The sequence below is a fragment of the Pseudonaja textilis genome, chromosome 1, assembly GCF_049901715.1.
Source record: "Pseudonaja textilis isolate UNSWEBS1 chromosome 1, rPseTex1.2, whole genome shotgun sequence".
Classification (NCBI taxonomy): Eukaryota; Metazoa; Chordata; class Lepidosauria; order Squamata; family Elapidae; genus Pseudonaja; species Pseudonaja textilis.
In genome coordinates this window covers 311758095-311776848 of record NC_141990.1, presented here as the reverse complement: position 1 = coordinate 311776848, position 18754 = coordinate 311758095, and the positions used below count along the sequence as shown (strand labels likewise).

Genomic DNA, 18754 nt, shown 5'->3' with positions numbered 1-18754 from the left:
ATTAGGAGCAACATGTCCGGCTTTAACCTGTATGAAGCCAACTCTGGCATACATAATTTACAGTCACCTGTGATCTTGTTTTCCCCCTCCCCTCTGGGTGTGTCATAAATCAGATTCTCCAGTGAAGTACCTTCATGACTGGGTGTCATCAATCACATTCTCCAATTAAGGATTTTTGCAGGCAGAAGATCCAGTAGCTTAGCTACAATCTTTGTAAGATAAGTGCTGGAATGTACTTCTGGTTTTAAAATGCCACACTGCTCCTTCAGATTTCCTCCCCCCTTGTTTATGGCAACTCTAAAGCAGGCATAGGAATGCTTTATGAATTGACATTTACTACAAGAAAGATTGATGCAGACTAGGTACCTCCAGAAGAAAAAGAATGTCTCAAAATATGTATACTAGAATTGTACCCAAACAAGCGTATTCTTTGTTGTTGTTTCATTAAAAAAACACTATTAAGCAATTTTAAAAGTACAATGGTTTTTTACAAACAAGCAAATACACTTTCTTTTTTTAAAAGTATCTTTTTATTGTGTCTTATCCAGATAACTTTTGTGTTGAAAATCACTCTTACTTCATCTGTGAAAGTGATCTGTGCAGGGGTTGAAATGAAGCCAATACTGAATACAACAAGATGAGACAGTGCAAGTCAGAACCATCCATTTCTACTTCCCAGGATACAAAATGTTTTTGTCAATTCATTTAACATATCTTGCTGCTACAGCCATGAGATTTTAAAACCCCAGGAATGTTTTAGATAAGGAGAAGGAAACATTTCATTCCAAGAAGCTGTGCTTGTAGTCTCAGGACCTCTAAATGCTCTTGTGATCTCAGACCAATTACAGATGGTCCTCAATTTACAACATGTTTAATGTGATGATCCAGGATGTGGATCAACACAGGGCAACACAGTCAGATATCAGTAAGAGTCCCTTTACTAGCTCCAACTTTGCCACCAATGTTCTGAGTACCTTCTGACTGGAGAAAAACTCTGCCAGGAACAGCCTGTGGCTCCAGAGATTCAAGTCCAAAATGTGGTCAACAAAAACTGTAACTATAAGTCCAATCAAGGCAAAATGAGGTAGTCTGGCAGGGCAGGAGCAAAAATTCCAGACGTGAAGGCACGGCAATAACTCAATATGGTTTGGAGGATGCCAGGAACACAGATAACCAAAGTCAACACAAGATAAACTCATGTTTGTTCCCAGCAGCTGCCGCCCTCAGCATCCATCTCTTTTAAACTCTCTTTCCAGCTGTGGCTAATGAAGGGAATCAGGGCCCTTTCCTCCCCCATAAGCCATGCAACCCACATTGCTCTCTTCTCCGCTCCTCCCTGCATACTGTAGGATAAAGAGGGGGTGGGCCTGGGTCTTCCTCTGAACCCCCTCTCCCTTGTTCTACCTCCCCCTACCTGCTCTGCCCAGCCAGACTTTGTCCTTCCCCAGTTTCCTCCACAGCCAATGGAGGCACACTCACACTCCCTGTCAGCTGGTCATCTTCCTCTTTGGATTCAGATTCCAACAGGGGCATGACATTTAATTTAGTGACTGTCCAAAGTTGCAATGGCATCAAAAAGTGACATGATTGTTTTTCACACTTATGTCCTTTCAGCATTCAGGCAATCACGTGACCAAAATTCAGATGTTTGGCAGCTGATTCATATTTATGACAGTTGCAGTGTCTGGGGGTCATGTGATCCACTTTTGTGATTTTCTGACCAGCAAAGTCAATGGGGAGGCAGAATTTACTTAACAACTGTGTTACTAAGTTAACAACTGCAGTGATTCACTTAACAACTGTGGCATTCTCCATTATCATAATTTTCATTTCCCTAATTAGATTCCCAAGAAAAGAACCTCTTTTTCTGTTTCCACTTTGGTTTTGCAACCATATTTCTATCACATATGGGGCTTCCTTCTAAAGGGGTCTAGCATTGGTCTACTTTCTTCAGCTTTGGAATCCTGATCCACATGTGACATCACTAGGCAGCTCACCTCTTCTGCTCTTATTCTGAAATGATTAGCCCATTCTGAATACATGATTAAAGCTACAGCAGCCGCCACTTGCTTTTAGCCTACATTGACCAGGAAATCAATGTTTTTCCATTTATACTTCCCCTGAAGCAGTTAATAATAGCCATAGCAATAGCACTTAGACTTATATATTGCCCTATAGTGTTTTGCAACACTCTTTAGGTGGTTTACAGGGTTAGCCTATTGCCCCCAACAATCAGAGTTCTCATTTTACCAACTTCAGAAGGATGGATGGCTGACTGTGGGCAAAGTCAGTCTGCAATACTGAATTCTAATCATTGTGCCACCATGTCTTGTAGTATACTAATACGAAGGAGGAGGAGGAGGAGGAGGAGGAGGAGGAGGAGGAGGAGGAGGAGGAGGAGAAGAAGAAGAAGAAGAAGAAGAAGAAGAAGAAGAAGAAGAAGAAGAAGAAGAAGAAGAAGAAGAAGAAGAAGAAGAAGAAGAAGAAGAAGAAGAAGAAGAAGAAGAAGAAGAAGAAGAAGAAGGGCAACCTATGATAATCTAGAAGCTGATGAACTATAATTCCCAGAATTTCTAGGCCAATGTTGACAGAATCCCATAAGGTGCAAACTCTTGCTATAGCTACTGTGACCTTTTGTGCCCTCACACTATGCTACATCAAAAACCTTCAAGTGATAGGTGATACTTTCCTTCTGCAAATATTTGTGATATAATTAAATAGCTATATTTAAAGCATGAGTGTCCAAACTTTTGGCTCGCCTGAGCCACATGAGTGAAGATAAATTGTCTTGGGCCACTTATAAAATATATACTGCAGTTAATGCATTTATATCACATAATAATGTTAAATGTTTATGATCTTGTGGAACTGCATTGCTAGCTGTCCAGGGCGGCATATGGTTCATGGGCCATAGTTTAAACATAACTTTTTAAAAGTATATTCATGATCAATATGGCCAAATCATCTATCTCCTTTTGGCCAATTCATCTATCTCCTTTTGGCCAATTCATCTATTTCATTTTAATATGTGGACAAAACAGCAAGTATTCAGAAAGATAGATTTCTGTTATGCAGGGTTATGATAAAAGGGCACAAAAATTTATAGAGAAACAGGACAAAACAGTTCAGAATAGAAAATATATCAGAAACTGAGAAAAATTAACTTTTATAGTAATGTTGCTGGATCATTCTTGGGACACTGATCATTTTTGGGACACTGATAATTGTAACTTAAAGTCAAGCCCAACAGCTGTAACTACACTGCAGCTCCTTCCTTCTTCTTCCTACTAGTGTATTCCCATAAGTGCAGGGTCCACTTTTCGTATCATTGAACACCACTTTGCATGGTCAGCTGCAGGGTGCAGGCCCATGGGTTGCATGTCTTTGTTGATGGTGTCTTGGCATCTCTATTATGGGTGCCTGAGAGGTCACTAGCCATCAACTTCTACTTGGTAGGCAGTCTTGACAATGGTGGAAGGTGCTGCTCTCAGGACATGTCCATATCAGCAGAGCTGTCCTTCTCTCATCTTCTCTATAATTGGTGCCACACCAAAATGTTGTCAAACAGTGTCATTTCTGATGGGGTCAAGAAGGGAGATGCCCGATATCCAACACAGCATTTGCATTTCTGTGGCATGGAGATAGCTTTTGATCCCTGTTGTTGCTGCCCAGCATTTCAGTGCCATACAGTGCAATAGGACGGATGGTTGTCTTGTAAATATAGCTATGCTGGAGCTGATCCTGGTGAATTAGGTAGGTTTAGGTGTAAATGAATCCAATTACATCTCTGTTTAGTGTTGTAAAGCTCCATTATGTCTGATTTGTTTCTCAGGGCATCTGCTTAATTGTTTTTTTCTGATTAATCCAGAGAATCTTGACACTAGAAAACAACTGATGTTTATGTTGCATACCTACATCATGCTTTCATACAATACATAAAGTAGAGCACACTTTCTTCCCTTGAAGAATTGTGGCATACTGCTAATGGTTAGAATATGAATGACCACAAATGGATATATGGTTTTCATCATTTAGCATTCATATGCATTCATACTATGCAAAAAGAGAAGCAGACACACACTGGAAGACAATCCTTGGTAAGGGACTATTTAAGACAATAAATTTTCCTTCCTTGAAATGGCAGAAGCCTGGAAGTAATATGTTTTCTTATTCTTGTATTTGCAGAAACATGACAGATGATAGATGAAGGTGAGACACACTGTACCTTAGAAATAAGGCCTGATAGGTGAGTCTAACATAAACAGTCAGAAGAAAAAGTCTACTCTGAGCTTCCAAATCAAGGCTGAAGCTTAATATGTGGATTTCAGTGAATAGCATATGGTGCTGGCACTGGGACATCTGCCACACTATCACAAATCATTACATATTTGCTAGATTGATTCTTCACACACGTGCCTTGTTGGTCAATGGAGTAAATGAATGCTAAATGAAGTGAATTCTGGCTCTTAACAAAATCCAAAGGATAATAGTTAGGCAGCAGGCAGTAGTTAGGCTAGAGATCTCCAAACTTGGCAACTTTAACACTTGTGGACTTCAACTCCCAGAATTCAACTCCCAGAATTCTGGGAGTTGAAGTCCACAAGTCTTAAAGTTGCCAAATTTGGGGACCCCTGAGTTAGGCAGTAGTTAGAATTCTGGCTGGGGAATTTGATATTTTGATTTTGATTTGTCAATCGCTTACAAGATAATAGGTATAAGTACTTATGACTATTGCAGCATCCTCATGGTCACGTGATTTACATTTGTATGCTTGCAAACTGGCTCATATTTATGAAGGTTGCAGTGACCAGGGATCATGTGTTTATCTTCTGTGTGTCAGCTTTGAAAGCCATATTGAGATCAGGTGCTCCCACGCTGCCACATCTGAGTCTGGGGAAAGTGGTAGGGGGGAATATATTGGAGTATATCTAGTTAGACATAATAACATTCTTTTTCTGACTCAAAGTCAGGTTGTGTTGTGCATAAGTGAGAGGAAGTCTTAACTGGGGACGGATGGTGATTGGGCCATGTGATGGATGATGGATTCAGGGGATGGATTTTGTAGTTTTTACTTATTGTAAGGAAGCCTGGAACTTTCAGATTTGGGATTGCACAGTTGTGCCAGTTACTATCCAAATAAAAAGGAACCTTTGAGATATGTCTATCTCGGAGTTATTGGGTGGAATGGAGTGTTGCTGGAACGCAGACACTGTGACCTTCTGACAAGCAAAGTCAACAGGGAAATCAGATTCACTTAACAACCGTGTTACTAATTTAATAACTGCAATGATTCACTTAACAAATGTGGCAAAAAAGTTGTAAAATGGGGCAAAGCTCACTTAACAAATTTCTCATTTTAAGAACATAAATTCTGAGCTCAATTGTGGTCATATGTTGAGGACCGACTACCTGTATTTGAATTATGTACTCACTAGGAATCAGTTCCCAAAATATAAATCAGGTAGGTTTTGTGTTATATATTCTCCCCTAACCAGCTTTAGATCCCGACTGGAGCCTTGCAAGTTGGAAGATTTCATACAGTACCTTTGTTTTTCTGACAGTACAAAGAAATCCAGAGAGAATAATTTTCTGGCAAAGCCAATGTGCAATCTGTACTATGCGAAATCCAAATAAACTTCCAAACCTCACCTTAGGCACAAAGTCGGAAACTCATAAAAAGTTTCTCCTGGCAGCTTCCTTTTTTAATTGTTTTGGGTACCTTTTCTGCATTTATGTCAGCTGGTAACCTGATGGCCATTCTCTTCTAAAAGTATTGACTTTTATGAACTTCTGATTTTAAACAGTTAAACAAGATGGGAGACTACTAGAAAAATTCAAGGTATGTAGATCACATTGGGAAGGTTAAAAAAAACAACTCAAAGACAAAGTTGGAAACCATTTCTTGTACTGTCACTTCGAAATAAACATGTTTATCAAATCAGGAGTTCAGTCCATCCCAAAACAAAATATACTTTTATTTAACCCAGATTAATATTCAACGTTATAATTGCTTATTAACAAAACATTCCTTCCTTTTCATCGAATGAAAAAAAGGTCTTTTTAAGAAAGAGGATGGGAGGGGTTGGTGGAAGGGAGCATGTGGTAAGTTTGGCTGATGATTCATGTTTTGAATATCCCATCTTTTCCAAAGAAAACATTTTGTATCAGTTAACTTCGGCTGGATTACAATAAAGAGCCAGGGAAAGTGAGATGAATTTGCTAATTAGATTATTTAAGATATGCTATTCAGGACTCCATGTGGTCTGAATCAAGGCCATCTCAAGAGACATCACTTTTATTTTTGGACTGAAGAAGCTTCTTGGATGAGAAGCGAAACAACTTCAAAGAAAAAACAGAAAGTCCAGTTGCCTCCTCAAAAAAGCACCTTTGGGACAACCATATCCTGGATGACTTAGAATCTCCCTAAACTTTTGGTTATTTATTTCTGGCTGGACCCTGAAGAGCTGTTAGCAATAGCTTAGTGGTGATGGTGGTAGCAATAGGAATGGTAAGAAAAAGTGATTTTCATATCAACTTCCTTATAGACATAGAAATTTAATGGCACAAGAAGACAACAGCTACCACAACAAATCAGAGTGATTTATATTACTAGTTAGGCAGACTTGATTTAATTATTTACACCACAATTAATTCATTAGTCAGGAAGATTCTATGAGTATTTCTAGCAAAAGCGCGCTCTTGTTTGGTACTTCTTGAATACATATTGTTCCTCTGAGAGCAATGTAATTAATATTGGTACATACCATATAAAGCAATTATTTACAAATTAATTTTCAGGTAAAAATGGAATGATAAACTTAATACTAAGCAAGAAGATACATTATTTTTCTGCCCTATAACAAATAAATCCTGTTATCTCCAGCTTTATCAGAACAATTTATCCAAAAAATAAGTGGGAAGGTTATTCCCAAAGGGTTGAAAGTGACCTTGAAGGTCTTATAATCAAACTTCCTGCCCCAAACAGGAGTCTTTATAACATGCTGGACAAGGGGTTGTCCAATATTTTCTTGAAAATCTTCAACTCACGATTTTGGGATCAACTGAAGCATGAAGGGAAAAATAGCAGTATCATTTACATACTGCTCCATAGTATTTGATAGCATTCTCTAAGCAATTTACAATGTCACCATATTGCCTCCAAGAATCTGGGTATTCATTTTATTGACCATGAAAGGATGGAAGGCTGAATCAACCTCAATCTCCATCAGCATTGAACTCCAGACTGTGGGCAGAGTAAGCTTGCAATATTGCATTCTAACCACTGCACCATCAGGGCTTAGAGTTATGTCACTGCATGTAGCTTCTTACGGGAAATATAATTTAACACAAGAATGATGTCCCACAGAGGACATTGTAGAGACTCCCCTTTGTTGTTGCATTGAATGAAACAGAACATTCATCTTGCGGAATGTTCTTCAACGTTCCCCCAACTCTCAACTGAACTGGGTTTATAGTTCTAATCCAGACATTTTGGTCATCATCCTAGATCTCCTTCTGATCCCATCCCACCCCTTCCCTTCCCATCCCAGGAATTTGCAAGCAATCCTAATATCTGTCCTAAAATCATGTTTGAAAAGGACACCTAACTATAATCCTGATCGCATACAGAAACAGTTGTAATAGCATTAGATGGCTCCATCCTCCAAAAGTAAATGTGAATAAAGTCAGATATAGATAAATGGATGATAGATACAGTATATTGGCTGGATAATTCTGGAAACTGAAGTCCAAGGTTGAGGAACACTGAGATAGAAAATGAATAGGTAGCAGTAGAAAAGGTAGCATGGGAGAAATATTAGTTAAGATATCTTACAATAATAACACACTTCAGAAGTTTATTAAGGTGCACAGTATTTTATTTACTTATTCAATTTATAGGGATGCTCATTTCAATAAATGATTCTGGGCAGTGAACAGTCTTAAAATAAATTAAAACAATTTCTCATCAGAAATACAAAATCTAAAGTACACAGCAACTGAGGAAGATGTCAGACTCAACATCATAGTCAAGGCTCCAGTCCTGACATATTACCATTATTATAGTATTGTCATTATTATATATGCAATACAAATGATTGAATAAGAACCAGTCTGTAACAGCGAAATGCAATGCAATAGAGATATGCCAGCATCATTTATTAATTTTTTTTATACCACCCTCTCCCCCAAAAAGCTTCAGTTCACAGGAGAGGGGAAAAAGGCCCAAAATACCTGTTTTGTTGGAAAGGCGGAATGATATCATTTTGTCAGAAATATTGCAGACGTTCCTGACTGATGCAATGCAGCTGTAGTTGGCGTAGTCCTGAGGTCGAAGATTCTTCAACTTCAGAATCTTGGTTTCACCCTGCATCCAGCAGAAGAAACATTTATCACAGGGCCAAGATCACTATTATAATTAAAAGAAAGAACATGCAGGATAATACAGGAGGGCGATCTATTCTAAAGGATAGTTGTGTTGAAACTTTCTCCAATTTAGCAGATGTTTTCCAGATGTGTTGAAACTGCTACTCAAGGCATCTCTCACTGACAAGGGAATGGAAGGCCAACATATCTGGTGGGACTCAAGCTTTGGGACAATTACTTACTGCAGTGTTTTTCAAACTTGGCAACTTTTAAGATGGACTTCAACTCCCACACTTCCCCAGTGGTGGTATTCAAATTATTTTACTGCTGGATGTGGCTTGATAGGCATGGTATGGCTTGGTGGGCATGGCAGGGGAAGGATACTGTAAAATCCCCTTTCCCTCCCTACCCCAATTTCCACTACCGTTTTTTCCAGAACTGGTCAGAACCAGGTGAATATCACCTCTGCACTTCCCCATTATGACTTGGGAATTCTGAAAGTTGAAGTTCACACATCTTAAAAGTTGAAAAACACTGCCTTAAATTCTCCAATCAAAATATTTATTGGCTCGATTGTTTTATTTCCAAGCAGAGATTATTTTTCTTGCTTGCTCTAACTGAAGTTTTGGGAAAGGTAGTCTACTCAAAGGGACATCAGTATTGCAAATGTCCTTCCTTTCCTTATTAAGTCCCTTTTCCTATTTCAATTTCCCTTCCTTAGAAAATGTTGCATTGAATAAGAGAGAGAAGGTTACTGGATTCAAACAAGGCAGTGGAATTTAACATCACATTAAATAATGATTTGCTTTTATTATGGCTTTTTAGCCAAATCATAATATTTTGTTTCACACCTGAGCCTAAACCAGAAATAATTATTTAGAAACAATGACTCAATGTTTAATCCAAAAGAAAACAAATCACTTAAACAACCCAAAGGAAACAAACCACTCAGTATCTTAATGGAATATAGCTTAGCTTCCCTCTTGGATGTCTTATACTTTATAGCAGTTTTTGAGACATTTGTTATAGCATAGGTAATAAGAAGGTAATAAGAAATCATTGTACATTAAAACTAAACTGGAAACACTTGTAAGGCTGTGCAAACCTCACACAAGAGAAACCATGCTTTATACTTGTAATATTTGAAGTTAGGTAGCAGTTATTTACATTTCCAGAATCCTTGCCCTGAGAAATTCTAGTTCCCAATGTATCTGCTACAGTTAAGACTTATGGGTATTGATTTCAAAGTTCCCAGGGCCAGAAATCACCTTTCTTCAGTGTAATTGTCAGCCTTCTTGCCAACCAATAGGGAATGTAGAAGCCTTTCAGGCCATGATACCAGGACACTGCTTCTGCTAAGCCAGTTTTACAGCAAGTATTTGGAAAAACAAAAATACAACTACAATATTTAAAATGTGGGCCACAGGTTCAGCAGAATCAAGTCAAACTTTTAATCTTTTTTTAAATGCATGAATGGACTAGATGCTTCTTAATTTAGGGCAGAAGATTGAGCAACATACATACATACATACATACATACATACATACATACATACATGCATACGTGTGTGTGTATACACACACATCTCTATCTATCTATCTATCTATCTATCTATCTATCTATCTATCTATCTATCATCTATCTATCTAGTTGTAGAGTATATTGTAGACCATGGGTGTTAAACTCGATTGCATCACATGATGTATTGCAATGGTTTTTTGCATTTCCAGAGTCAGAGTGTGCATGATGCATCCAGTCCACAGGCCACCAGTTTGACACCCCTGTTGTAGACTGTTACAGATCAGTTTAATATGAGGTTAATTTCTTCTGACCATGACTAATGCTATGCAGAATGGCATCACCCCAACATATATGATACCAGAGAAAGAAGCTATAAGGTCTTTGTGTGTAGCTTGAAAACTAAAAGCTACCAGAGAAATTCTACTGTGAGCGTGAAGAACACCTGAGGTATGTGTTGCAAAAGTGTGCTTTAATGACCAGCAAGAAGTGATAAAGCAAGAAGAGGGAACAGTGATCTCAGATTGTGAGTACAGATGTACAATGTAATGTACCATTCTGGAAGGTAGGAAGATGGGAGTTGTTGTTCCGGAAGTTGTAGCTGTTCAGGAATACAAGGGTGTGTTTTTTGTTGGAAATATAACAAGCTATAATGAGATCTAGAGAAGGGGTTGCCAACTTTTGGACCTCAGGAACTACCAAACTCATAATATTAAATCCCGTGGACCAGAAAATCCCAAAAAAGTCTGCAGGAAAATTCCCCACCCTGTTTTCCTACCAATTGATAATTCTTTATTTGGAATTGCAGGATACCATCTCCAGCTCCGTTCTCAGAGGGGGAGAGAGATAGAGAGAGAGAGACTTTTGGCTTCATGCAAGGAAAGTCTTTCTTTCTCTCCCCCAAACTTTGCCAAAACTGAGTCTTTGTGAGACTTGTTGAACCGGCACAGCCACTTGGAACAGGATGCCTTGCAGGGTCCCAAAGACTAATTTCTAGCGGAGTTTGGGGGAGAGAAAGAATGACTTTTGCTGCTTTCCTTGTGTGCAGCCAAAAGTAGAGGAAGAAAGAAATGGAAAGAAGCAGCCCAATGGCCAGGTGAAATGCGTGGGGTGAGTGGGGCAAGTTCCCCCCTCCACCCTTTCCCCCCTCCCCTTACTACCTCATGTTGTTTGCAGTGCAAGCAATGTAAGCCTTGTGTTCCCATGCTATGCAGGCGGCACAGCCATGTGTTCCCACACAGCCTGGATTAATTGCTTTGGGGGGGGGTGCTTTGGGGGTGACATTTCTCTGTGGACCACCACATTTTTCTCGACTACCAGTGGTCCCCGGCCCACTGGTTGAGAGGAGAATCTAGAAATGTCATGAAGTTGAAGCCAGAATTTTTATTTAGTAGGCCAAAAGAATGATGCTGCTCTATTCTTATACTGAGAACTTTTTGTACTCAGAATAAGGTTTTAGCACAGGATATATGCAGGCTAGTAAAAACCTAGACCTTTTTTTTATGCTTGCATTGGAAAGGAGGTAATTCACTCCACTGGGGCTTTTAATGGGTTTTTTTTCTTCCTTTAATCGACAGAAACAATCTGTATTCATTTATATTTGTAAATTGCTTCGGACACACAGTCCCCTGATTTATGTAGCTTTTAATGTAAAATGCCTGGGAACTTGTTTTAAATGCAAATTTCTTCCACAATCATTCCTCCTAACACTAATTTTTCCAGTGTAGGCTGGAACGAACACTTCCCTAATGTAAACTCTTTTTTGTACAGTAATGCAGTTACTGCTATCTGCACAAAAGGTTTAGTGGGTTTTTGATTACGAGGAAAGACAAACACAATTGTCATCTGATGTTACTATCCAGGCAATTCAAAATCTAACACAATCAGTCTCGGTTAATTTTACAACTTTGATTTCAGTCTCAAGTCACATACAGCTCAATACAAGTCCCAGATTCCAAGATTTGGTTATTAGTTATTTCACTTGGATATTAATCTTTTAAGCAGAGGAATTATTGATACAGTATCCAATTTTTTTAGCACTAACACCCCACCACATCCTGCACATTTTTAAAATGGGGAGTGATTTTGGTGAATTCAGGTAAGGTAACTCTGAAGTCATTGAGAGACATTGGGCAACCATTAAATTTTCTTAAATAAATAAAAGACTTATAGAATAACAGAGTTGGAAAGGACATTGGAGGTCTTCTAGTCCAACCCCCCCTGCTCACATACCATTTCAGACAAATGGTTATCCAATCTCTTCTTAAAAACTTCCAGTGTTAGAGCATTTACAACTTCTGGAAGCAAGTTGTTCCACCAGTTAATTGTTCTGAATAAAATAGATCTGGTATATGGAGGACCTGTGCCTGTTTCTTGACTATTGTGGTGCACAGATTCACCTTAGCCTGGGGGTGTGCGTGATGACTGAATAGGATAGGGAGCATCTGGTTCTATAAGATAGGATTGGAAGGAAGGAAGGATGTTCATAAGCTAAGTTGTGCTCTGACACTGTAGAAAGGAATTGTGATAACCCGGAGCATGGTACAAAGGCAACACAGTCAGATAATCACCAGGAGTCCCTTTATTAGCTCCAACTTTGCCCCCAATATCCTGGTTACCTTCTGGGCTGGAGAAAAAACTCTCCCAGGAACAGCCTTTGGCTGCAGGGAATCAAGTCCAAAATGTTGTCAACAAAAACTGTAACTATAAGTCCAATTAAGGCAATATTAGGTAATTAGTCCAGCAGGACAAGAGAAGGAATTCCAGATGTGAAGGAACAGCAGTAATTCAACCCAGTTGGGAGGATGCCAGGAATGCAGATAACCAAAGTCAACACAAGATAAACTCACATTTGTTCCCAGAAACTGCTGCTCTCAGCTTGCATCTCTTTTAAACACTCTTCCCAGGTGTGCCTAATGAAGAGAATCAGGGCCCTTGTGTGAATCAAGCCACACAACCCATGTTTCTCTCTTTTTGGTTCCTCCTGGCATACCCTAGGATGAAGAGTGGGTGGGCCTGGGTCTTCCTCTGAACTCCCTCTCCCTTGTTCTACCCCTCCCTGCCCTGCCCAGCTGGACTTTGCCCTTCTCCAGTTTCCTCCACAGCCAAGGGAGCCACACTCCCACTCCCTGTCAGCTGTTCATCTTCCTCCTTTGATTTAGACTCTGACATGGGTATGACAGGAATTGGGAGGTGAAAAGGTGTTTACAGGGAAGTTCTCTCTTTTCTGTTTGATCACTGGGAGGGGAAAGAGCAGGTGAGTCAGTGCTAGAAATTCTATCTGCCTCAGTAGGCAAAGATTATTTTGTATGCCACTGCTTTCTTAACCAACTACAAAGCAGCTGTGACCACAATGTTTGGTCACAATGGAGCTATGGCTGTACAAGAGGAAACCAGCAGGGGCACAGGCAAGGAAAAGGCAGAAACAAGACATCCAGGTCACATTAAATCAATATTATTGACCTATGCATGTGCTTGTGCTCTGAAATGTACAATGCTGCTTTGAAGACTCAGTGTACATTGTTTGTTGCATCTTTGGAAGGAGCCCAGGTTGAAGTAGAGTTTGAACTACATATAATAGTACTTGACATAGAAGAACCACTCATTTAGCAATAGTTTGACAATGCTGAAAAAAAGACACTTACAACCTGTTCCTACACTTTACATCTGTAGCTGCATCCAAACAATCAAAATTTGGGTGCTTGGCAACTAGCATCTATTTACAAAAGTTGCAGCATCCCAGGTGATTGACATTTGCAACCTTCCCAGTTGGCTTCCAACAAGCAAAGTTGATGGGGGAAACTGGATATATTTGCTTAACAGTCACATGATTCACTTAACCATTGCAATGATTTGCATACCAACTATAGGGAAAAGGTCACAAAACCAGATATGACTCACTTAACAACCACCTTGTTAGCAATGGAAATTCTGATCCCAATTGTGTATGTAAATGGAGTACTACCTGTAATCTGAAGATGCAGATATCTTTGTTCCAATTTAAAGATGGTTTCCTAGGTTTCCTAGGTCAACTTATTTTTAGGCAGAGTGTGCAACATCAGGCAAGGTTGGCCAATTGTTGCTCCTGTACACCCTCTCTTTACTATAAGAAAACTTGCCTGAGACAATGATTTCCAGCACATGCCATCAAGCACAAAGAGACATTTTTAATAAAGTGAAATAGGTCAAGTTAATCCCCAAATACGAAGGCATTTGAAACTACGTGCAAGTTTAAAATTTGAGGCTCATTTGCTAGACCAATAGAAGGAAACATGGTGTCCATGAGACAACGGCACTTTCAAAAGGAGCACGTCAGTGGTGGGATTCAATTTTTTTTACTACTGGTTCTGTGGGTGTGACTTGGTGGGTGTGGCTGTTCTTTGAAGGGAGAAGGAAGATATTCAGTTCTATTCACTTGAGTGCACTCTGACACTTCAGGAGAGACAAAGGGATGGATCATATTTTTTTCATCACTTTGCATGGAACTGCTTGGAATACAACTTCATATCTTCAGCAAGCAGAGCATATACTTTGTCACGAAGCACAACCCTATGAAACTGTCCTATTGAAGCCAAATCTACCTCATCAAATGGTAGTTGTATGGGACAATAAGGAGAGGGAGCACTATATGCATCACTCGGGGCCTCCAGACTGACAGGCATCATACAATAATCAATAAAATAAAATGAACTACTGGTGAGGTCTGCAAATTCTAAAGAATAAGTGAAAAAAATAAGATGGCCTTATTAATGGGCAAAAAGCAACAAGGATGATTAGGGGACTGGAGGCTAAAACATACAACGAACGGTTGCAGGAACTAGTCATGGCTAGTCCAGTGAAGAGAAGGACCAGGGGAGACCTGATAGCAGTCTTCCAATATTTGAGGGGTTGCCACAGAGAGGAGGTGGTCAAGCTATTTTCCAAAGCACCTGAAGGCCAGACAAGGAATAATGGATGGAAACTAATCAAGGAGAGATTCAACCTAGAAATAAGGAGAAATTGTCTGACAGTGAGAGCAATCAACCAATGGAACAGCTTGCCCTCGGAAGTTGTGGGAGCGCCATCACTTGAGACTTTCAAGGAGAGATTGGACTGCCATTTGTCAGAAATGGTGTAGGGTCTCCTGCTTGGGTGGGGGGTTGGACTAGATGACCTACAAGGTCCCTTCCAACTCTGATTATCTGTTATCATAATTATAACTATTATTTTCCTATTTATGCCATAATAAGAAGTGTGCTTTCTTTGTGGCAACACCTGCCCTTTGGAATGAAGCCCTTCCTCCTTCAAGATTTGAACATCTCCCACCCTACTGATATCTTGAAGGGCCTTAAAAACCTGGCTCTTCATGTAGCCCTTTGGTAAGGACAATTGATACTCCTTTTATTTCTCCCCCCGCCCTCGGGTTTGCTTTCTTTCCCTGCTTTTTTTGTATTGTTCTTTTTAATTATCTGTAATAATTGTAAACTGTCCAGAGTTGTTAATGATCTAGCAGCATATACATTTAATACATTATTATGGTTGGTTACACAATTAGTATCTTTTCACAACAATGTGAAGTCAAACTGAGAATCTTAATATATCAGAGTAATGTATGTGTGATCCAAGTAGTTTGGCCTTTTGTAATTCATGCATAGAAATTCTGTCAATGTGCCAATTTTCTAAATGCTATCCAATAGTTTTTGGTATGGTGCCCAAAGTGCTGAGAAATTGGAGCATTTTATGGAGGATAGCAAACATGAAGGAATTGAGCATATTTAGCATGATGAAATAACCATGGGGAAACGTAGCTGTCCTCAAGTATTAGTTGTCAGGTGGAAGATGGAGTAGAATTGATTGGGTAGTTTATGAAATAAAGAAAAAAAATGGATTTAAATTACAAGGAAATAGATTTAATTAGACATAAAGAAAAATATCCTAATATTAAGAGCTATTTAATAATGGAACAGATTGCACTGGGAAGTGGTTGGCTCTCCTTCATAGGAAGCTTTTAAACAGAAGCCAGATAAGCTACAGTATCTGTAGGGGATGCTATAGTAGTAAATTCTGCTTAGTTCAGAGCATTAGGTCAGATGATCTGCAAGATCTCATTCAATATACTCTTGATCTTATGAAATGTGAGAAGTTAGGAAGTTTGTTGTTCACATAGATGTGATTGCACAATCAAAGGTAGAATAATTACAGGCATCCCTTAGTATGAAAAGCGAAAGCATTTTACAAATCTCTTTTAAGAATCCCACCAATGGTTTGGTCTTTTCTACCACCATGAATGGGAATGGTTAAAATCAAAATACAAAATAACATTTTGGCATAGCACTAGTTGAAATGAATACATTTGAACATGAAATATTTTAATCTACAGTGAGAAATCATCAACTGTATTGGCAGGATTGGGACCAGATTAAACAATAATCATGTAACCCACCCCCAACTCCCCCAATAATGTTCATAATCATTCCATATTGTAATTGCAGTGCTCAATTATGAGATTACATTAGCTGTGTTTATGCTAATTAAGTCATTAGGCATAATAAGTCTAATTACTCAAATTGGCTGAAAAATATTTTAATAAATGGTGGAAATTTTCACAGTGTGGATTGAATTTAAACTGGGGGATCAGATCTAATTTTACTTTGGAATTGGCTGGCCTTTTGCTCCCTCTGTATGCTTGCAGTTTGTGGAATTGTATTGCACCACTGAGATGTGAAACCCAATAGTTTTGAATTGAATAGCTCCTACTCCTAGAAGAATACCTCACATTAGTCGCAGGGACAAACAAAATTGTCTGTTCCCAGTTTGTTTTGCTTTGGAACGCACTCATTAACAAGAGAATTTCCCCCTATTTTAAGGTATTTAAAAATAAATGTACAAACATTACATTTAAACAATATTTTGACTATTATTGTTACTTCGCTTTCAAAATATTCATTTCGAAGCATGCTACATCTCATAAAACAGATCTTATTTTATGAATGGAAAATGAAACACTGTGTATAGAGTCTCATTTTCAAATTATATTTAATTCTAGTATGTACTGATCCATTGATCTATTGGATTTTGTTCAAATTTAATTTTCAATTGACCCCCTGGTTCTTCTGTGTCCTAAAGCCACATAAATCATGGCTTGGTCATTCTAGTGGCTGTAATAAATTCTTGGCCCCATTCATAACCCCAATTGAATGAGACTTTATATGCCTGGATTACACAGCACAGTTGCTGATTCTTACAGATTTATTATTGTTGCTTGCACAATCAGACAGATGTTGAGACTGAATTTGGCATTTTTATCACCAATCAAATTCTTCCTAAGAACCTGGGATAAGTAGATTATGATTACTATAAACATAACGAAGTGAAATCGTAGCTGCCAGTTCTTTAGCTGTTGTTGGCCTTTCACAAATCGAGTTCTTCCCAAGGACATAGGATATCCTAATATTTCAGCATGGTATATGTTCAGATCCAAGCAGTGTAGTCTTCTATAATTGATAGATGGAAAGTTTGTCATTGTGATCTTCTCCAATTCTTTTGTAGTCTACTATTCCTAGATATTGACACAATTATCCACACTTTGATCTTTTCAACCACAATTTAAATCTCATGTGCTATGAGCCAAGACTTTTTTCAGTTTTCATTCAGAAACCCTACAACATTTTAACCTGCTTATTTTCAACTATTTTTCAACTCTTACGTTTCCACCAATTCTTCATTACTAGCACTTGATATTTTTATAGATGTTCCGGTGAATTATTTTGGAGACCATTACATTGTTGTTTATAATCAGTTTGTACAATCTTCTTGTATGAGCTGTATATGATCTACTGTTTCTTCGGTTCCTTTGGACAATCTGCACTTTGATGATTTTTCAATTTGGTCCTTGCCTGCATTAATTTAAATAACTTGCTGTTGAACAGACAAAGTTTTCTTTTCTTTTTTTCTTTTTCTTTTAAATGTTCCAGTTATAAGCCATTGCTTATAAGGTTTAATCTTATCCCACCTCCCTGTCAATGTTTTGTGGAAATTTACTAGGTAATGACTTTCCTTGCCAGCATTCTGTTTCTGTTTTCATTGTGTTATTTTGACACTCATGTTTTATCTCCTGTACATTCAATAAGCACCATTAATTCCATTTAATCAAATTATTATGGTTGATCACAATGTTGTTGTTTAATGGTGTTATTTAATTGTGTGGTATTGTCAGCCTTATGAGGTAGACTAGACAGGAAGCACAGACTATTAGATAAGATGGATTATTTCTACTTTATTGTTACATTTATTGTAAGATGACATTAACAAAATCTTGCAAGTCTGAAAGTACATTTCACCCCATCATATTTATAAACCAAGAAACAAGAGGGGGTCCCTTCTGAAATGTTTGCCACTCGTATATTCCCTTTGTGAGCTAACTGTTGCCTAGTTGTGGCTCCCCGCCCCACCTCCTGAATCTCCCAAAGTCATTCTCACATAACATTATGGTATGGAACTTGATTCTGTCTACTAACTTTATACAAATCCATACACGTATATTTGTTGAGTATCCTATATCCAGACCACATTTTGCATCATTGCTATCAGATTCTCATAGCATAATTTGTCAAATACTGTGCTGCAGTCAAGGTACACCATGTCCCATTCCTTTTTATGTTCAACTAAACTGATCACTTTATTTAAAAAAAAATGATGAAGTTGATTTAACATGACACCTTAGCATTTGGCATCATGCCCATCCTCCATAATTTCTCAGAGATCAAGATAGACATTTCCGAGTTCCTTCAAGATCTTTGCATATAATTGGTTTAGTTTTATACATTTAAATTCACTCATGGTAACCAGATGCTCTTTAACAATCACTTTATATCACTATGCCCTCCTTTTATC

The 18754-nt window shown here is 38.5% G+C and overlaps 1 protein-coding gene across 3 annotated transcripts in view; it reads right to left on the bottom strand.

The window, feature by feature from the left end:
• Positions 1–18754, bottom strand: part of MDGA2 (MAM domain containing glycosylphosphatidylinositol anchor 2) — a 568076-nt gene that overhangs the window by 266330 nt on the left and 282992 nt on the right. For all 3 annotated transcript variants that reach the window (XM_087922505.1, XM_087922503.1, XM_087922504.1), the window contains exon 5: positions 8233–8365. In XM_087922505.1, coding sequence (XP_087778631.1) covers positions 8233–8263 — 31 coding nt within the window. In that variant the 5' untranslated portion in view covers positions 8264–8365. The remainder of the gene's footprint in view (positions 1–8232; positions 8366–18754) is intronic.